The sequence below is a fragment of the Drosophila takahashii genome, chromosome X (genome assembly GCF_030179915.1).
Source record: "Drosophila takahashii strain IR98-3 E-12201 chromosome X, DtakHiC1v2, whole genome shotgun sequence".
NCBI classification, from domain to species: domain Eukaryota; kingdom Metazoa; phylum Arthropoda; class Insecta; order Diptera; family Drosophilidae; genus Drosophila; species Drosophila takahashii.
Window position 1 is genome coordinate 17,576,096 of NC_091683.1, and position 20,646 is coordinate 17,596,741.

General features: G+C 46.4%; 6 protein-coding genes across 10 annotated transcripts; 2 read left to right on the forward strand and 4 right to left on the reverse strand.

The window, feature by feature from the left end:
* Positions 1 to 363: 363 nt before the first annotated feature.
* On the reverse strand, positions 364 to 1,413 carry LOC108070179 (uncharacterized). The gene is made up of 3 exons (XM_017160543.3): positions 1,287 to 1,413; positions 1,072 to 1,231; positions 364 to 1,013 (listed from the first exon to the last, which is right to left on the reverse strand). Exons 2-3 carry the CDS (start codon positions 1,092 to 1,094, stop codon positions 713 to 715), a joined length of 324 nt encoding a protein of 107 aa, XP_017016032.2. The 5' UTR covers positions 1,095 to 1,231; positions 1,287 to 1,413; the 3' UTR covers positions 364 to 712.
* A 115-nt stretch (positions 1,414 to 1,528) lies between these two features.
* Positions 1,529 to 4,148, forward strand: Cdc42 (Cell division cycle 42). Its single transcript, XM_017160586.3, has 3 exons — positions 1,529 to 1,681; positions 2,375 to 2,676; positions 2,734 to 4,148. Exons 2-3 carry the CDS (start codon positions 2,389 to 2,391, stop codon positions 3,019 to 3,021), a joined length of 576 nt encoding a protein of 191 aa, XP_017016075.1. The 5' UTR covers positions 1,529 to 1,681; positions 2,375 to 2,388; the 3' UTR covers positions 3,022 to 4,148.
* On the reverse strand, positions 4,026 to 5,992 carry Tcs4 (Threonyl-carbamoyl synthesis 4). Its single transcript, XM_017160585.3, has 2 exons — positions 5,777 to 5,992; positions 4,026 to 5,723 (listed from the first exon to the last, which is right to left on the reverse strand). The coding sequence occupies exons 1-2, from the start codon at positions 5,977 to 5,979 to the stop codon at positions 4,682 to 4,684; spliced, it is 1,245 nt and encodes a 414-aa protein (XP_017016074.2). The 5' UTR covers positions 5,980 to 5,992; the 3' UTR covers positions 4,026 to 4,681.
* Positions 5,993 to 6,448: 456 nt separating this feature from the next.
* On the reverse strand, positions 6,449 to 8,477 carry LOC108070201 (Golgi resident protein GCP60). Its single transcript, XM_017160583.3, has 4 exons — positions 8,259 to 8,477; positions 7,765 to 8,192; positions 7,197 to 7,637; positions 6,449 to 7,139 (listed from the first exon to the last, which is right to left on the reverse strand). Exons 1-4 carry the CDS (start codon positions 8,371 to 8,373, stop codon positions 6,720 to 6,722), a joined length of 1,404 nt encoding a protein of 467 aa, XP_017016072.3. The 5' UTR covers positions 8,374 to 8,477; the 3' UTR covers positions 6,449 to 6,719.
* A 61-nt stretch (positions 8,478 to 8,538) lies between these two features.
* Positions 8,539 to 10,657, forward strand: LOC108070194 (probable RNA-binding protein CG14230). Its single transcript, XM_017160569.3, has 4 exons — positions 8,539 to 8,793; positions 8,850 to 9,142; positions 9,202 to 10,300; positions 10,362 to 10,657. The coding sequence occupies exons 1-4, from the start codon at positions 8,616 to 8,618 to the stop codon at positions 10,526 to 10,528; spliced, it is 1,737 nt and encodes a 578-aa protein (XP_017016058.2). The 5' UTR covers positions 8,539 to 8,615; the 3' UTR covers positions 10,529 to 10,657.
* Positions 10,657 to 15,889, reverse strand: meso18E. 5 transcript variants are annotated; one of them, XM_070219334.1, is made up of 6 exons: positions 15,766 to 15,889; positions 15,286 to 15,313; positions 14,793 to 15,096; positions 12,426 to 13,453; positions 11,653 to 11,721; positions 10,657 to 11,589 (listed from the first exon to the last, which is right to left on the reverse strand). In XM_070219334.1, exons 3-6 carry the CDS (start codon positions 14,793 to 14,795, stop codon positions 11,064 to 11,066), a joined length of 1,626 nt encoding a protein of 541 aa, XP_070075435.1. In that variant the 5' UTR covers positions 14,796 to 15,096; positions 15,286 to 15,313; positions 15,766 to 15,889; the 3' UTR covers positions 10,657 to 11,063. The 5 variants fall into 5 exon arrangements, with proteins under 5 accessions (XP_070075435.1, XP_070075434.1, XP_070075433.1 ...); XM_070219333.1 differs by having other exon boundaries at positions 15,759 to 15,889; XM_070219332.1 differs by lacking the exon at positions 15,286 to 15,313.
* Between the last annotated feature and the right edge of the window lie 4,757 nt (positions 15,890 to 20,646).

Consider the following 20,646-nt stretch of genomic DNA (forward strand, 5'->3'; position numbering starts at 1 on the left):
AAAAGTACACCTATCGGGCGTTTATATCTTATAGCTCCTATAGGAAAAATCGATTTAAATGTATAGCTTCTGTTCTTGTCACTTAAATGATTTCCTAAATAAAAGACAGTATATTTTTAAAAATTTATTATATTACTTTATATTAAATACGGACCAATTAGGAAACAGAAAAGTAAGCAAAATGTTTTGCTACGTATGTAAACGAACTGTCTTTGGAAAAGGAGACCATCTCTGCTCATTTTCAGGTCCCTGTAGCTTAGTTCTTCCTCCAGCGACTCATAAAAAAGAGACCCCGATCCGAAACCAAACCCAATATAGCCATCATATTTCAAGGTATTCCCCCGCTTTCGGTCACCAAATGATTGAAAATGAAAATCAGGTGGTTCTTAGAATATTCTTAGAATAAATACACGTTTATAATTACAGATTTTTGTTTAAGGGGCGTATGGGCGGGGGAAATGTGCGTGCTTTTGGGGGAGTCTTGGCTCGATTTCTGTTAGTATTATATAGCCGCATCCGAGGCGATGCAAATGCTTAGCAAGTAAACAATGCTTATCACACAAATCCGGTTTCGCTACGTTTCGTTTCTTCTCCAGCTCCTTGGACACCTTACGATGATGAGACGCAAACTAGGCTAAACTAGGACTACAGAGTGCTGTGTTGCGGCAGAGAACTCGGTTGGCACTTGAACTCCTGGGAGCTACCGGAGGAGCTACTGGCTGCTCCGCTTGATCCGCTCGACGTGCAGGTCGTACAGCATCTTGTTCTTCTCGTAGTAAAAGGGATTCTGCTCGGCTCCCAGCTCCGGATTGTACTCGTATCCCCCGGCTGCCACTCCGTTTCCTGCTGCCTCTGGGCCACCGGGGCCACCTCCTCCTCCTCCTGGCAGCGGCGGAATGCTGCAGCTGCTGCTGCTGCTGCTGTTCCCGTCGTCGTAGTTCAGGTGCAGGTTGTTGATGCGCTTCGACAGGGGCGTCGATTCGCACGGCAGGTCGTCCTCCCGGCTGCGCTTCCTGTGCAGAATGATTGTAGGTGTAAGTGAAAGGCAGGAGATGGCAAGTACCGACTCACCGTGTCTTCAGAAATCCAGCCATTCCAGCGAATTAGTTCTATGTTCTATTGAATTGCTATTGTTTTGTTCTCTGTTCTCGCCCCCTCGTCTCGCCGCCCTTGTGGCGCTGCTATCGATAGTATCGATATTTCGGGTATTCTATTTTAGCTTTTCGAAATACTAACGAGAGCTTAGTAATTCTTATTATTTCCTAGATTTTTAAAGTAATATATACCTATAGTTTGATTTTAAAAAAATACTGCATTGATACCGTGACCATTTGCAGGCCCCTCTTTTGGGTTTTAAACAAATTTGTATTATATATGTATATCAGTCAGCAGAGCCTTTTGGATAGATTTAACCTCAGAACTAACAAATCAGTTATAACATTTATATAGCCAAATATCCCTCGGTTAAATACCAAAAAATACCAGGCTCTGCATGCCGGTTGGTAGCCCTGCGACTGGGTGGCAACGCCGCGCTAGTCACTCGCTGGGGAAATAGTAGCAACATTTTCATCTGGCAGCACTGCGTACGAATACGAATACGAATACGAATCGAGTCGAGCCCAGCCCAGAAAAGCGGAAAACTCGGAACAGACTCGCCAGCGGTTGAGAATTTCAATAAATTGTAAGTAGAAAATGTGCCTGGTCGCGCGGGGCCAAAGAACAGGGCCGAAAAGCGAACTTATAGTTGAAAATTGACCAGTGAAAATTGAATGAAAACGAAACGAAACGTCGATGACGGGCCTGTGTGTGTGTGTGTGCGGGGCCGTGCGCTAGTGTGCGAGTGTGATAAATAATTGGTTCCAAATTTCATTAGTTTTTAGCCTGTGCAAATGTCCAATATTATCGGGCTCTAAGCGCTAATTGCGCCGAAAAACAAGTCATCGGTGGCAGCTGACTGTTGCGACAAATCCCGTGATTGAGTAAACTCGCCTAAATAATAGTAATAGTGCAGTAGAAACTGCATTTTGAGCCAGTAAGCGCACACCAGTGCAGACCGACCGACCGCCCTACTCGCCGCATGTGTGTCTGTGTGTGTCCAATCAGAATTTTCTGATGCCCGTCCGGCTTATCTGTGTGCGCCGTTCCGTTCTTTCTTCTTCGGCTTGAGTCATCATCTGCCCAGCTATGTGTGTTGCCTCGTAGATAATAGATAATAGATAAGCTGGCCAAAGGCGAACGGTCACTCTGGCAGGAGCCCAGGATAGTAAGAAGAAGAGGCACCGCACCCTGCTCTTCTTCTTGCTCCTTACTATTTACTATTTACCAACTAATACAGAAAGTAACCCTAACTAAAAGTAATATTCGCAATCCACAGGAGTCAGCAGCAACATGCAAACCATCAAGTGCGTGGTCGTCGGCGACGGAGCCGTGGGCAAGACCTGCCTGCTCATCTCGTACACAACCAACAAGTTCCCCTCGGAATATGTGCCCACTGTCTTCGACAACTACGCGGTGACCGTGATGATCGGCGGGGAGCCCTACACACTGGGCCTCTTCGATACGGCCGGCCAGGAGGACTACGATCGCCTGCGTCCGCTTTCCTATCCGCAGACGGACGTCTTCCTCGTCTGCTTCTCGGTGGTCAGTCCCAGTTCGTTTGAGAACGTCAAGGAGAAGGTGGGTTAAGGGATTTTATATACTATACCTTACTAATCCTCCTGTTTATCCCTATAGTGGGTGCCCGAGATCACGCACCATTGCCAAAAGACACCCTTCCTGCTGGTGGGCACACAGATCGACTTGCGCGACGAGACCAGCACGCTGGAGAAGCTGGCCAAGAACAAGCAGAAGCCCATCACCATGGAGCAGGGCGAGAAGCTGGCCAAGGAGCTGAAGGCCGTCAAGTATGTGGAGTGCTCGGCCCTGACGCAGAAGGGCCTGAAAAATGTGTTCGACGAGGCCATCTTGGCCGCTTTGGAGCCGCCAGAGCCCACAAAGAAGAGGAAGTGCAAATTCTTATAATTCTCCTCCTTCCAAATCCCACCCCCAAACCCACATGATGATGTATCCCTTTCATTCTGGCTTTCTACTATCGCAATGACTCCGCCTCCTCCGCCTCCGCCTCCTCCTTTCGTCTTGTCGAGAAGCGTTCAATATATACCCATATATATATACATATACGCATGATGTATGCTGTTTTATGATTTATGTTCCATGTTACTCTGAAGTCCCAGTTCTCCACAAGCTACTTTCCCTCTGTCTTTACCTATTTCTCTATTGCTATATTGCTATATTGCTATATCCTAACTCGGGCACAGTCTTCCGCCCCTCAGAACTTCAGCCAACAATCAAATCAAAAACAAGCTATATTTCATTTCCGGTTCTTGGCGCAATTTTCTTATGTTTTAAGCAAGGAGAGGAGAAAAAAAACACAATATCAATATAGCGAAAACAAATTATTTATATATATTTCTTTATAAATATATACAAGAATTAAGGAGGAAACAAAAAGCAAGAAAATATAAATTTATGATAACAAAACAACAATCCAGAACAAACAAAAAGCGAGAGAACCATGCAATTTTTTGTTTTGCATCAGTCGATCGATCCAGATCCAAGTCGGATATTGGATACACACATATAGTCCCGAGAGCAACGTGAAGAATATGCCAGGTCGCGAAGATTATATAAAGTATTTATGACAACTGACGATGGCGCAATGTTCAAACAACGGAGGTAGGAAGGAATTCGCTGACATGCAAATATGAAAGTGAAGCTTATTATGTAATAAAAATAAGAGTATGAGTATTGAAATATGATTAAAAGTAAATTAAAACAAAGGAAGAAGATAAACAAGAACCGAACTAGGCGTTGCATCCACAAACACACATCTGAAATCCACAATCTATATAAATATATATATATAAATCCATAAAGTATAACAATAAAACCAACAAGCGGCAACAGCAAGAAAAATTTGTATTGTAGTTCAGCGTAAACAACAAAGAAGAGAAAATACGAACTAATGCATTTTTTACTATTTTTATATGTATACATTATCAATTTTTACATTTTTTTTCTAGACCTTAGTGATTTAACATTATTGATTTCAGATAATATCTTATAATAAAACGAAATCCAAAACGAAACCATTATTTTCTGTGTGGAGCAAGGCAGTAAACAATGAAACAATAAGTTGGGATTCTTGAAATAAAATCATTTAATATCCCAAATATATGGGAAATTATTTCAATTGGCTGGATGAACAGGGAAATTAATGGAAAATTCATTTAAGTTAATTACTTTACAATTTATGCTTCTTTAACTACTTTCATGTTTTAAACCGGACAATAAAATATGCATTCCATCTTCTCAAAAGGGCGAAACAAACTAGCTTATAATTTGAACAATTTATCCCAAATATATGGGAAATTATTTCAATTGACTGGATGAACAAGGAAATTGATTGAATATCCATTTCGGATAATTGTTTAAAGCAACATTTAAGTTAATTACGTTTATAAAAATCCTTTTTTCATGTTTTAAACCAGACAATAAAATATGCATTCCATCTTCTCAAGAGGGCAAAACAAACTAGCTTATAATTTGAACGATTTCAAGGGAGATCACCCTTTAATAACAAATATTTACTCAAGAAATGCTTAAAACTATGAACAGGAACTTAGCCCAGTGGCTGTATCCACTTGCACTTGATGGCCGCCGCTTGCACAGCCTCCTCGTGGCATTCGGCGAATCCCGCGCTGCCCTGGATGTCGATGCTGTCGTAGTCGAAGCGCAGGCTGCCCTGCTTGTCTTGCAGCAGCTGCTCCACTCCGTGCCAGGCGATCATCACCCCGTTGTCGGAGCAGTAGCGCTTGGACGGCCGGTAGCTGCGGCATCCGTACTGCTCGGCCAGGTGAGCGATATTCGCGTAGATGGCATCGTTGTTGGCCACCCCGCCGGACATGACCAGCGTGGGCGGGGCGTCGCCGAAGAGACGCAGCTGCGGCAGGAGGCAGTACTCGATGGCCCGCTGGGTGCGGTGCATCAAATGCCGGCTGACGGCGCGCAGCAGGCCGGCGCAAAAGTCCCCGTAATTACTGATCACCCCATCCGGAGGCGTCCGTTCGGAAAGCTCTCGCCTGCGGATAGCGCGAAAGGAGTTGTTCTTGATGCCCGCAAAGCTGAAGCTGCAGTTGCGCTGCTGGGCGAGCGGCAGCGGGAAGTCGTAGGCCAGCGGATCGCTGGCCAACCGGGCGGCGTGCTCGATGGCTCGGCCGCCGTTCCACAGGCGGTACTCGGGCAGGATGTGCAGGCGCAGGCGGCGTCCGATCTTGTCGAACGCCTCGCCGGGCGCATCGTCCAAGGTCTGGCCAAGCAGAGTGAGGCGTCCCGGGCCATGGACCACAACCAGCTGGCAGTGGCCGCCGCTGGCCAGGAGGCAGAGGAAGGGAAAGCAGATCTCCTTGTGCTCCATGCGCGCCTGCAGAGCATGCGCCTCCATGTGGTGGACGGGCAGCAGGGGCTTCTGCAGGCGACGGGCCAGGTGGCGGGCGAAGCGCAGGCCGACCAGCAGGCTCAGCGGCAGGCCGGGACGCGTCGTGACCGCAATGGCCGCTAGATCCTCCGGCTGCAGCTGCGCCTCCGCCAGGCAGCGCTGGTAGGCGGACTCGATGCGGGCGCGGTGGAGGTCCTGGGCCCGCGGCGGAATGATGCCTCCGTATCTGGAAAGGCATCCGGTTATTTTAGGTTCCCTTTCTGGACATTCCATGCTCACCTGGTGTGGAACTCCTGCTGCGAGTCCAGCACATTCGCCCTCACCCGGCCGGCGGTGTCCACGATGGCGATGCCCGTGTCGTCGCAGGAGGTCTCGATGCCCAGGACATAACTGAGCCGCCTCCTGGTCGCTCCTCCGGCTGCACTTGCTCTTGGAATTGGAATCTGAATCCAATTGCCGGCTAAACACCTGAGTGCATGCATAATCGTTTATCGGTATCGGTACGACTATTGATACTATCGATGCAAGACCAGTAAATGGTGTGACCGTTCGCTTATAGGGCCTCTCTACACTGGGATTTAATTTTCTATTTATAAAAAGCTTATGAATATTATTATCTGATTAAAATTTAAATAAATTAAAAAATACCTGCCTGTAAAATTAATTGGTGAAAATGTCCTTTAAAAGGTGTACAAATTCGGATATTCCTGACTTTTATAATTGTTAAATTGTGGAACTATTTAAAAAATTCTGATATAAAAAAAAGGGAAACCCAAAATGTTTAATAAAAGAAAAACCTTTGGTACATTTTGTATATATACTTCCAGTAACAAATCTATTTTTTCACCAGAACAACTTTATAAATGCTGCATGCCTTTAATAGTCGATTAAAGAATGGGGATAAATACATACATGTTTCGAACCTTTGCTAAGTAATGTGAATAGTGTGTATTTACAGTTGTCTTCTTGTTGGTTTATTATTTTCAAATTGAATTTTGGACTTGTCTTTGTGGGTTACAACTAAATAATAAATAAAATAGGTTTCATCCATCCGCTTATTCGCAAGGATGGCTGGATAATTGTTGTTTCCGGGACACGTAACACCATAACCAAAAGCCACACGCACACGCACATACAGATAATTCCGGACTTGCACACTAGCCGGTCGTACAGAGATAGGATTCTTCTAGTTTAGTGGATATTAAATACATTTTGGCCTCGTTTAGCGCTCGTAGTAGACGCGATAGTAGAGTGTCTTGGAGCGCCAGATGCTGTAGCTGTTGTCGAACTTCAGCAGGTAGACGCCCTCGCCGGGATACGAGTGGGATCCCACGTAGACCTCGTTGTAGCACTCCCGCCGGTAGATGGGCACTATGATGGAAATGGGCGCCTTGGGCGGAGCAGTGGGATTGCTAACCGCTCCGCGCTCCTGCGACAGCGATCCCGACTCCAAATCCTCGGTGGTGGACAGATAGTCCTCGTCCACGCAGTCCTCGTCCTCGTCGGAGTCGCTCACATGGACGGTCACCTCGTTGGTCACCGGCTTGGCCCACTCGAAGTAGATACCGAAGCCGATGTCGTAGCTGTCGGTGGCGAACTCCCAGAAAATGCACTTGCCATTCATGTTGGTGGGCACGCGGACCTGTAAAAGGGTAAGGGTAAAGATCTTTCCTTGAAGTAATCTCGAAGGGCAACCCACCGTCACCGTGTCGCCGTGACCAATGGTAATCACGCCGTCGCCATCGCCGGCAGACACCTCCGTCTTGAACTGTTCGATGTCGGGACGAGTCCAGATCTTTGCCGGGCAGATCATCACGTAGTCGTCGTACTCCTCCTCGCCCAGCTGCTGCTGCTGCTGCTGCTGCTCGGCCTGCTCCTCCACAGCCTCCTTTTCGATCTCGCCCAGCTTTAGAGCCTCCATGGCATTGGACAGGTCTGTGTTGCTGCTGCTGCTGTTGTTGTTGTTTCCAGGGGCATTGTCCTCCGGCTGGCCCTTGTCCTCGGCGTTCTGGTTCTGATTCTGGTTCTGATTCTGCAGATGGAGCTGCTGCATGTACTGGTGGTAGTGCTCCCGCTGCAGCTGGTGGATGAGCACGGCCTGCTGCTCGGGATTGCCGGGGAACTGCTTCTCGGCATACAGCTGTTAAAGGAGTGTGTAGGTGGAGGTTAGAACTGGGTCACGACCCCCTTTCAATGGCAATTAGCATGCATAATTGAGCAGCCACAGAACAACAGGTGCAGAGGGTAAAAATCGATGGAGTAGCTACCTTAAACTGCTGGTACGTCTGCTTGTTGAGGGCGTCCTGCAGCTGGCGGCGCTGCAGCTCCTCCTTGTAGCCCTCCTCGAGGAGCTCCTGCTGTTCGTTCTCCTGCCGCTGGCGCGCCTCCTTCTCCAGCTCCATGTGGCGCAGCTCCTTGCGCAGCGTTTCGTCGCGATCCTGTCGCACTGCTTCGATGTACGGACGAAAGGCGCTGCACATGGTGTCCAGGAGGTCGACGAAGCCCTCCATCGCCTGCTCCCGGGTGATCTCGCCCAGCAGCTGCCAGTGCTGCTGGCGGTCGCGTCCAATCACGTCCAGAACGCCCAGCGCCGGCGCTCGGCTCGTGTTGAAGGCGCCCAGGGCGGCCTGCTGCTTGAAGGCGATCAGCTTGAGGTTGTCCTCGTAGGACAGATGGATGGCCTTGCCGGAGTTCCCTGCGCGGAAGGGGGATTAGTTCAGTTTCGGTTCATTCGGGGCGATTCAGAGGTCGCTGCACTCACTCTTGTAGAACGTAAATGCCAGGCGGTAGAGCTCGGTCAAGGGAAAGCCCCACTTCTCCGCCGACGGTGGCGCCATCTCCGCCTGATCCGTAGCCGCTCCACTGGTGCCGCTCATCCCGCTTAACCCGCTGCCGTCGCTGGCTGCAAACTTTTCGCACAAACAAAAAACAAAATAATACGACGTTGTGACGTAGAGCGTTGTCAGACTATCGATGGCGCTATCGAAATGCCAGCCAGGCCAGGAATACCCTCAATCTCGATAGCTAGCCGTGCTATCGATAAGGCGCACAGTTATCGATTCGAATTTCTACACGTGCTATATTGTTTTGTTTTCTTGTTAAATACAAGAGCATACAAATGGCCGGCACTCGGTTCTTCCTGGCGGATCTGCCCACCAGGACCTCGGAGGCGGACCTGCGCAGCCTGTTCCAGGACTACGGCCATGTGGAGCATGTGGATCTGAAGCGCAAGGAGCAGGATGGGGCCACCAAGGTGATTGCCTTTGTGACCCTGCAGACGGACGATGCCCAGTACTGTAAGCTGGCCAGGATTAGGGGGAAAACCGATCACTAAGTAACCTTATTCCCACAGGCGTCAACGAGCTCAACTGGCAGAGGCTGCACGGCGACAAGCTGCGCGTGTCGCTGGCCAAGGAGTCCTTCCTGGATCGACTGAAGCGCGAGCGCGAGGAGCAGCAGCGGCGGGAGCAGGGCGAGCCCGAGGAGTCCGAGTTCCAGGCCCAACCGAGCTCCCAGCTGCTGGCCCAGAGCGGCCAGAACAAGCGGCGGGTGTTCGGCGAGGACGAGGAGATCGGCGACGATGAGATCGCCCCGGAGCTGCTGATCACCAAGAAGCGGGCAGCCCACTCCATGCACAACGGCAGGGTAGGGTGACCACTTGACCGGGATTCAGATCTAGGATAATCCGGCTCTTTCTCTTACAGATTGTCATCCAGCAGGAGCACGACGTGAAGCCGCTCCATATCATCGAACAGCACCGCAAGCCGGCTAAACTCCAGGCGGACGCCCAGGTCAGCCAGGCGGAGCAGAAGCGCAAGGAGTCGCTCAACAAGATGCGGCAGGGGCACCAGCAGAAGAAGACCGCCATACAGCAGGCGCTGTCCGCGATCTCCGTGGACGGCGGCCAGGCGAAGCGGATCAAGTTCAGTGACCCCGAGGAAGAGGAGGATGCCAAGCCCGCCAAGAAACAAAAACGTGATCTCTTCGAAGGCGACGACGAGGATGAGGATGAGGAGGCGGCGGAGCACATAGTCCTGCCGCAGCACAAGGGCAAGAAGGGCGAGCGCCTGGTGGAGATGCAGAGCAAACAGAGCATAGATCCCCGCTTTCGCATCACTTCCAATTTCGTGGACGAGGAGGAGGACGAGGAGGAGGAGGAAGCGGGGGATCAGCCAGAGCCAGAGGAGAGTGAGCGCAAGTGGCAGATGAACATCCTCGAGCAGGTTGTGGGCCACAAGATAAGCGACAATGACGGCAAGCAGGCGAAGAGCAAAAAGATGCTGCGCTTCGATCCGGCCAAGGAGGATTCCCAGAAGCTAGTGCGCCAAAAGCAGCCCAAGGAGGAGGAGGAGGATCTGGCCAAGAGCAAGGCGAAGCCCAAAGCCAAGGGTGCAGAGGGCTCTGAACCGGCGCCCGTCTCGAAAACGGCCTTCTACATGGTCACCGACACGCTGAAGGATTCGCTTAACAGCCGCGGCGAGGGCTTCAGCCTGCTGGACATGTTCGGCAGCGCACCGGACGAGGAGGTGGCCAAGCGGCAGGACCAGCTGGAGAAGCTGGGCCAGGAGAAGATCCTGGTGGGCAAGGCGTCCGCCAGCAAGCTCGGCCTGGCCACGCTCAATCCCTTCTCCTACGACTCCTCCGACAGCGAGGGCGAGGACGAGGCCAAGGCGCCAAAGGAGGAGCAGGATCTGGAGGTCAGCAAGGAGAACCAGGCCCAGCCGGCCAAGAAGTCCAGCCAAAAGAAGAGCAAGATCAAAATGGAGTCCTTCTTCATACCCAAAAACGATCCGCGGCTCAAAGGTGAGTGTAGAAATCAGGGATTTCGTTTACTCTTTTCTAACATCCTGTTTTCCTCTTGCAGAGGGCGCCAAGTTCTTCAAGTCCGCCAAGCCGGAGGTCGACCAGGCCGACTACGACCAAGTGCGGAACCGCCTGAAGCTGCTGATCAGCAACAAGATCGCCAAGACCAAGAAGAACCTGCCCAGCAAGGACATCAAGCAGTACCGGAATAAGAAGGCGAAAAACTGATCCCTTAGGTTTAATTCGACGGTAGTTAAAATAGGGATAACTCTGGATATTAACTAAAGGATGCCCACATGTAGTTCTAAGCTCAATCCTCTGTAAAATAAACCACATTTGCTTTTTTTTTTCTTTTAATCGTACACGTATTCATCTAGATTAGAAAAAAAAATGAAATGATTGTGCCTAAGTTGCTGCACAAATGCATTTGAGCCCCGTTGCAGCTCCAACTAGATTATCGTAGCGGTGCGAATCCTGCTGTGTTGAGATTCAGATTCATTCGGCATCCGCAGGTGGGATTCCGCCTAACTAAGAGCTAATTAAAAGAGTTAAAAGTATTGCTGCAACTAGAATTGCGGTGCTTTAAGTTAAGTTCCTCTCGTCCGCTAAGCACTTCTCGTCCTCTAAGTAAAAATGGCAATCTCAGTAAAAGTTCGAGACGTGGCTCTTCTTTGGCACTGTGTCCTCTTCCGGAGGGATTATAGGTAGGTAGTCTTAAGTAGATCTAGCGAGCGACTTCTTCAGTACAATAAGTAGTGGTATTCTACGTCTCTTCACCTTTCAAGACGACTGCCTTTTCCGCCTTTTCCTGGCAGTGGGGATCCTCACCGCTGTCGCCGTCATCGGGCACCTCAATGGCCTCCGATCCCTGATCCTCCGGTTCCGAACTGCCCTGCTCCGCGGAGTTATTGACCTGCGCTGCTGGCGGCGCTTCTGGGGGCGGTGAAAAGGGATCAGCTGCCGTGGGCGTCTTCTCCTGGACCGCCGGAAAGGGTAGTGCCCGCCTCACGGCCAGCGTTTCAATGGCCACCACCGTGCGCTCCAGCAGATTCATCAGCCGATCCTCGCGCGCATCCATCCGCTTGAGGAACTCCTCGTCGCGCTTCTCGCGCCGCTTCAGATACTCGATCAGCTCGTAGTTGGTGCTGTCGCCATCGGTGGAGGTGGACATCTTGCGCTTCTTCTTCAGCGTGGTGGACGAGGAGCAGTCGGACAGGTTGTCCGTGTCCACAATCACGTCCGGGTGCAGTATGTTCGGGTCCAGGCCCGGTGAGTAGTAGTTCTGTGCCCTGGAATTCAGTTTGGTTTGTACTTAGTTTAGTTGGAGACAAGAAACAAGGGATTTCACTCACCCATTGTAGTTCGTTTGCATCAGCTGGATGTCATCCGGATTGAACTCGCCCTCAGAAAGTGGCTCCGACCTGAGGGAGGTAGAGTGGAGGTTAAGTTAAAGGTTAGTGCCAAAAATCTCAGATGCCATGACCATAAAAAAAAATAATTTTTACCAAAAACCCAGATCTAAATTTTTCACAAAAAAAAAAGATATTTTTTTGACCGTAACAATGGAAATATTGATCCACATATGGATTGTCATACCTTTTTGAACTCGTTATTAAATTTCCTATCGATTGGCATTTAAACCTGGACATTTTATTTTTTTTGCCATTTTTCGGAAAAAAATCATGATGTACCCCCTTAAAAAAAACTGAAAATTGACGAAATTTTTATTTTTTCAAGATCACCCGGAAAGTAATTTGGATTTATTTATTAGTTTGTTATCTGTTCAAAACAGTAAGTACTTTTGGTGTCGGACAATTATTAGCCAAGTTACAGCAAAAAAACCAAAAGAAAAAATTCCTATTTTTGTCACGAACCAAAAACCCGGATATCCAAAAAAAAACAATTTTTTGGCCGAAACAAGGGAAATATTGATCAAAATAGGGATTATCATACCTTTTTTCACATTCACTTTAGTTTTAAATATGAAAATTAAAAATTTGTAAAATGTTAGTTAATTCATGGATTTCAAACTTTGATTTTAATATTTTATTTTTATATTTATTCCTATTGTTCCCTTTTCCTTAAACAGTAGTGCTTCTTTGATAATGTGTTCAAATCTACTCACTTCATGGATATGTTGTTGTCATGGTGGTTGTTGTTCTGGTGGTGCATGTTGAGGGCTCCATTGCAGTCCTTCTCGAAGTCGGGCGCCTCGCCGGGATCGTCCATGGGATTGTGGCCCAGCCCGAGGGCGTGGCCATGTGCCAGGCCGTGGAGGTGGTTTTTAAATGCTGGCCGCTGTGGCTCATCCTCGTCGTCGTCCTCGGTGGCCATCTGTCCCACTCCTCCTCCGCCGCCGCCGCCGCCGGCGACACTGGCCATCTGGAGCTCGTGCCGCTTGTGGGCGGCCACCGCGGCAGCGGCGGCGGCTGCTGTGGCGGCCGCCACATGCATCTGGAGGGGATTCTCGTCGAAGACGCCGCCGCCACCGCCGCCGCCGGATGCCACCGCCGCAGAGCCACCGACCGGGCAGGCCACCTCGTTGAGCTGGGCCTCCACAAAGTGATTGGGCAGGAAGCGCTCCAGTTTGCTCCCGCTCTGCGAGGAGTCCGTGGAGTGGGCGTGCGAGTGGCTCTGGCTCTGGCTGAGGCTCTGCAGCAGGCTGTGCTGGTGCGGCGTCAGGTTGTCCTTGTTGAGCAGCACCCCCAGCTCGGCCGCCTGCCGCCGGCGCTGGTAGTAGGAGAGCTCGTTGTGGTTCTTGGAGATCAGCGCCAGCCGCTTGCCGTTGGAGCCCCAGCACTCGCCGCGCTGCTCCTCGATCTCCTTGAAGAGGAACATGTACGGCCAGTTGCGGCGCACGTGGCGCTCCGGGTTCTTCTTCAGCTGCGTGTAGATCTTCTTGAGGTTCTCGTACCGATTGCAGCACTGCTTGGCCGTCCGCTTGCGGGCACTGAAGCGGTTGAGCACCTCGGCGACCATCTCCCACACGCTGGCATGGTTCTTCCGGTTCGACTGGAAGGCGCTCTGGATGCGCTCCGACTTGACGATGTTCAGCAGCGCCACCGATTCGGGCACATTAAAGTACGACTCCGGGGTGCGCGGCGCCCGCTGGTGGTGGTAGCTGCTCGTCACCGGCGGGGGATTCTTCGTCTCCTGCGGGGATCAGTTAAAGGAGAGTGGGTGAGTGCTAAACTATATATTAATACACAGAGAAAATTTTTCAAGAAGACTGACGTTCTCAAATTAAGTATTTGTATTCTCAATTTGAGTAAATACTGATTTTGTGGACAAATTTTGAAAAAAGAAGCCCTTTTTAATTCACCATGTTGTTTCTCTCTTATTTGTCCCCGTTTTTTGAGAAAAAAATCTCTAAAAAGACTGAATTCCAAGGCATTTTATTTAAAAAATTGGTACTGAAAGTGAGTATTTTGTACCTAAAGTGAGTACTTGGTTTTATTTTGAGTAGAAAATTCTCAATTTAAGTGCACCGTTCATGAAAAATTCTCAACGTGTAACATTCCGATAAAATCGTTTTACCTTAAAAATTAATTATAGATATTTATAGTCAAAAACATGATGTTACTATTGAACATCATAGGAACTAACAGGATTTTCAAAATTTGTGACTAGACCTTTCAGCTTGATTACTTTATAAACTGAAATATGTGAGATACCATACCAATCCTATGTTAAATATATTAGGAGATAAGGACGTTCCACAAACGTAGGAAATGCTCTTGAACAAAATAAAATATGGTAAATATTTGTATAACCTAATTCAGTTTCCCTGGAATCTTAAAAATAATCCACTATTGAAATGCAGATGATAATGATATGTGAAAGCAAATCGAAAAGTAGGAAATCACCAAATTTACATATGACAGTTTTATTAAAAAACACAAAGTTTTGCTAACGAATGTATTTCGGTAAATGACCAATATATACAATGCATACTTATACTGCAGAATATATTAATGTACAGCTATTGACAACTAGTTAGAACAAACAGTACTGAAATCGTTTTCTTTATCAACTTATACACTTAATTTATATTTCTCTAGCAACACTAAAAACGCAATTAGTTTTGAATTCAGCAAGTAAATATTTATTTAAAATTAATGTGTACATAATGTTTATTTTACAGCATGAACCTGAATTTCTAATTATCTGTCGATATTCGTGGAACTAAAGAGGCTTTCGGACTTTTTCAGGGCATGGAAGTGCTATTGTGATTTATACCAGAACCGATTGTGTATCATGCTGTTGGTAAAAACTCATTCATGACCGTGCTACATTCTACGAAATACATATTCCTCAGCAGAGAAGAGATCGATGATGACTAAGAGCTGTTTCACAGATATCCACAAATTGTCACTGCTGCAGATAATCCATGCAAAGGCTTTGGCATTCCGATCGGATCTGCAGCACTTCCGAGTTTTTTTTTTTAATCCATAGCGTTATCTGCCTGGAAGCTGATCTCCCAGCTGCTTACCATTTGAGAATTTTGTTGTGTCAGCAGCTTCTTGATGCCCCGATTCTGCTGAGGAGGCGCAACGCTGCGATCGGGATCTTGTCTTTCTTCTCTTCTTCTCTCTTCTGCGCGCTCGATTCAGATTCAGATTCAGATTCTTCCGAGTGCTTTAATGGCGGATTCTCCTGCTCTTGCGGCTCCTCTGTTCGTTGTTGTTATTCTTTTCACAGATGCTGCGTTCTTGCGGCGTTTGCATTTCAAATGTATGTAACTTGTGTGAACGCAATGTAACCCTTGCAACAGTTAACGGTAAATAGTGGGTTGTCTGTCAAAAAAAAAAAAAATTAAGAATAGCGGATCACAACGAAACAAAAAGGGCGCACGAAACAACAAAATAAAATCGGAATAAACGAATGAACGCGATTTTCGAACTTGCTCTTTGTTGTTTTTGGCGTTACTCGCATTTTGTTGTTGACAACAAACCGACAACGACTATTAATATTTAGAAGTTAACCTTTTAGCCTCAGACGGCGGCTCATCGGCTACGGCAACGTCGACAAAAACACGCAAAATAAAAAGAAAAAAAAACAAAAAAATGAAACACAGAAAAAAAGTAAATCACGAAATCAGATGCACATGGCCCTGCGAACACACTCACGAATATCCGGCCTGTCCGAACATTTACAGTTTACGGTTAGTGCCTTTCACTATTTTCCACCAGAGCTAAGCTCTTTTTTACGGGTGCATTCGCGTTTGCATTTCACGTCCCTGTGCTCTTCTTCTTGTTCTTTCTGCAGATCCTCCTTGTCTCGCGCTCTCACTCTCACACACGCCACTCACGACTCTCTTTCGCTCTCTCTCTCTGTCTCTCCCTTTCTAGCACTCACGCACGAGAAGCTTTCGCTGACCTGCATTTGCACTGAGAGAAAAAAAGGAGAGAGAATGACGCTCGATTCGCTTTCGCCGGACAACGCGACTACCGTTTACCGTTTACCGTCTCTCCGTAGTCCGGTAGTCCGCCGTCCTGAGATTCCAACTAACCAACTAAAACTAACCAAACCAAACAACAACGAAACTGAAACTGAACTTTTTGTTTGCGATCCCGTTGCCGATACTAACGGCAGTCGCACACACACACGCACAGGCGCCCGAGCTCATACATACACATATAGACCGCTACGATCGTTAGGCGGACGATCGCTCCTCGGGCGAGGAACATTACGGAACGGAACGAAACGGGACGGCTCTGCTCTAACCTGGTAGATTGCGGCGGAGAGGCGATGGCGATGCGATGGCGATGGCGATGCCTTCTGGGGTGCACATGTGTGCTACAAACACATCGAGCGGGGTATATAAATATACACGAATATGTACATACATGTGTCTACTTATAGAATCGGGCAGAGACGGTGACTACGGCGGCAGAGGAGGATGAGGAGGAGGAGGGGGAGGGGTAGGAGGAGGCAGCAGATTCCAACGATCCCCACACAATCCGAAGAGGGAAGCAGTTACTCCGATTCGATTCCTACTCTAGAACTGTACTATACCTACTACACCCATACTTCCCCCGACTGCGAACTGTGAATGTGTTCGGTGCGATTCGATTCGATTCGGTTCTCTTCGGGATGCGATGAGATGAGATGGTATGGCGTGGTAAAAGATGGAGATGGATCTAGATCTATGAAGGGCCAAATGGGAAAAGTCGTAGCCTAAATATAGAAGTAAGTATGTTCTGCAGTATGCTGGGCACCCCAAGTGGATGCGATCGGTTGGCGTTGGCTTCTGTTTCGGATTCGGTTTTGGTTTTGGTTTTGGCTTTGGCTTTTGGGTTGATGATCTCTGCAGCTGAACTGCATACTGCATCTCGGACATTGGTTAAATCGCAGCAGGATACCAACTACCAACTGCAGTGACTTATTGGTTAGCATATGTTAGAATGTAGAGTGTCGTCTTATGTTTGGAGTTCGTCTTGGGAAACAGAATACAGAAATAGATGATAGAATTTTCATTCTAATGTTGAAATTAAAACAAACATCTATACATTATTGGAGGGGAAATCCACGACAGACACTAGAATTCTATGGTATAAGAAGAAGCATCACCTTGTTAAAAAACAACGAATGCCTAAGAAGTCTAAATCAAATCCACCTTTCATCCATCTCTTCCATCAACCATTGTTCCTAAAACTATTACTTTAAATCCATTAGACTTATTTCATTACTTTCTGACAATAAAATTCGGTGATTGTCTTGACAGATTATAAATAAAAATAAAGAAAAAAAGTTTTTTCACATTAGTTTTCAGATTTCCCGCAAATCCATTGTTCCTATTTTAATCAGTGTAAGAAACTAAAAGCTCGATTTTGTGCATTTAAGCTTAAGAACAATTGACCATAACAAAGAATTCGTGAATTCTTTAGCATAAATTTATACAATCCCGTGTGTGTTTGGCATTGTTTTAAGTTCAAAAAGTGATGCCCCTAAAGGGTACAATTAAAAGCTAAGAAATGAAAGGGTATTTAATCGTTTTGATCATGGATTGAAAACAAAACTCAGTTTGGCCGCAGAACAAAAGACCCATAATAGAAGTGAAGTTTGGCTGTAGTTCCTATGTCGTTGTAATCAAAAAGTAGTCTTACGAAAAAGTTGGTTGCCTCTGGTTCCGAGATCGGAACTGAGTCGAGTCTACGGACCAACTACCAAGCTACAGTGATAAGTCATTGGGTCGGAGATAACCCCGCTCCCGCCTAACAATGTTTTTTTTTTAATTTTTCTATTGGAGCGTTTAGAGATTATCGAAACTACGTCGCTGAGCAAGTCAACTTTTGTGCTAGCGCCTGAGATTTAAGCGCCCAAATTCCAAATTCGGAACTACGTGCGACGCGGGCGATCTGACGAAATGCCGGTCGCTCCAGATCGGAAAATATTTCGACTTGTAGAGTGTGTAGGCTGTACTACCAGTACCAGTATTCAAGACCCTGACAGACCCTCGATACGAAGCACAAAGAAGACATTCAGATGAAAAGCGTTCGCCGGCTGAGTGGCAAAGAGAGTGGGAAACGGGCAACGGGCAACGAGAGATCGTAAAGCGAACCACATAGTTCTAGTTCGGATGCAGATACAGCTACAGATACGTACACTTATTTTGGATTACAAATAGAATACGATCGTTGCCAGAGCATACGTTAGTCTGCCTGTATTCGTGCGTATGTGTGTACGCCTCTGTGTGGTATATGTACTAAAAATTAAAAATAACGGTGGGGCCGTGAGTAAAATTTGTACGGCCCCAGCAACGCCGCCCAAACCAAACCGAACCATTCCATTCCAATTTCTTTTCCAATTTCAATTCCAAATCCAATTCCAATTCCAACGAGAGTGAGGCACAGGGCATTTTCCATGTCCAAATGCCTTGGAAAGTGATCGTTGATCGATGGATCGATCCGATAGAAACGTGAGTCAGGCGCAACAAAAGTAATCAATGAAAATCGCCAAACGGGGAGAGGTGTCAAAGGTGCCCGAAACCAAAACCGAAACCAAATAACGACGGCCGCCTTCATTTTGATTTTAATTTTGATTTTGCCTATAGACATTCGACCGTTCGATAGTAGTGCATACATCTGCATGTGCTTAGAAGCACCCAATGCATATCAAAATATATGGTCTCCGACTGGAAAATATCGGTCGGGGCTTTGAGACTCCGATCATCTGTAGAAAAGGCAACAGTTCTTGCGAGAAATAGTCTGAAGAGACTAAATGTTCAGTATTTCTAGGTTCCGGTTCTTGAGAACCGCAAATAAAAAAAGGGGCTCGGCGAATAGTGTATAATATTTTATATACCTATTATTTTGTTATTTAAAATGTAATTAGCTCTATGGTTTTATCAAAAAATACATAAGTCACGAAAATGGGGATTTATCGAGAATTATTGGATAAATCCATTCAAAATTCCGTATAGCTTGCTCCAGTTTTCAGTCAATATTATCGAGTTCAACAACCCCCATCCCAATACCCACAACATCCCCATCCCAAGACCCCCGAAAGGCAGACATGTAAAGTTCCCCTTACTTCCCTCGAACCGAGTGTTATTATGGTCGTTCGCATCGGCCGGGATCGGTGGTAGTAGACTGCTTCTGGTCCCTAGTCTACGGCTCTTAATACGCCGCTTTAAAAATAGCAACTATAAATCTTATGTACATACTCTCGTCGCTGGCTGTCATTGGCAAAAAACGTTCGTTAAACGTTCCCCGCTGATCTCGAGAGGAGATCTTTCTGCTGCCGGTGGTGCTTTAGCTGTTGCTGCTGTTGCTGCTGCTGCTGCCATTGCAGTGTGTAAAACGTAAAGGCATCGCATCCAATCCCATGTAAATCGGCCACATGCACTCACTCATCCGAACATCTGTCAGTCCATGGCGCACACTTAACAAAATCGACACTTACATGTACTATGTTGTACAGGATATACAAAAAAAAACTGTATTTTCAAGATATAGATATAATATTATCAATATAATACATTGTACAATAATTGATATTTAATAACTGTTAAATTGCAAAAGTGTGTTAAGATTAGACATCTAATATGAGTTTTATTTTTATATATTCTTTTTATATATTTTTATATATTCTTTTTATTCTTTTTTATATTTTCTTTAAAAAGAGATATAATAATTCTGAAAAAATTATTACAATTTAATTTTAATTATTCCCAAAAACATTTGAAGCCATTAAATTTTAATACGGTTCGAAAAGTCCAAATTTATTCCCAGTGCACACACATGTTCCTATTTACATATATGAGTGGTGCAGGGCTGAAACTATTGAAACTAATGTTACTTAAGTTGCCATTGGGATTGGGGGAGGAAAGATCTTACAGTCCACGCTGAAGATCACCGGACCCGAAAAAAAAGAAACAGATTCGAATTCAGAAACAGATTCAGATTCAGATTCAGATACAGGCATACCGCTACGGATGCACATACAGACGTACAGATACAGATTATAGCTACAGCTACAGCTACATTCACGATCGTGACGCCAGCGGAGGAAATTTCGAGCACGGGGAGGGGTGGGGGGAACGGGGGGTTCGGCTGCAGACGGACGGACAGCAACTACAGAACGGAGCGTAAGCAATGTTAACGAGTAAAAATCAAGAAAATTTTAGTTCTAAAAATAACCCTTGTACTCATTTTTGTTTCAAAACGGAAGGCGGCAGCCAACAAACGACCAAAAACCAATAGCTATAAAGCGCAAAGATACTGAGATACTTGCAACGTTCCGAGAAACAGACATATAGATACAGATACAGACATACGGACATACGGCCACATAGATGAGTCTGCGCCACCGGATTCTTGGCAATGCCATTGGGATCGGGGGTAGAACATACTGTTTTACATATACCATGGGTATTGTGTTTGGAATGCGATTTGTAACGTTTTCGAAAGTGTTCAAATTATGATGCATAGAAAATTTGAGTGATTGTGGGACTATAGGATTATTTAGATTCTGCTGAAGATCCATTTACCATGACTTTTCTTCTTTTTTTTTGGTTAAAGAATATCTTGGGAACCAAAATAGCTGAACTTTTGGGATTGTTTTCTTTGTTAAAGTTCTATTGCAGGGAGTTCATAAGTCGAAACAGCCGAGATCGGAAGTCTGTATCCTACAGTGCTATGTATATTTCATTTCTTCTAAATTACTATACCATTATTATTACTTGGAAAATTTCAGTATCGTTGAAAAATCATCATACTTTACATAAGGTTTATTTTTCACCCCCTGAATTTTAAATGGAAATCTATTATTATAATTTTTGACAAATTGTAAAAAAATACAAAATCGCTTAAATCAAAAGCAAACATTAAATCGTTACGATT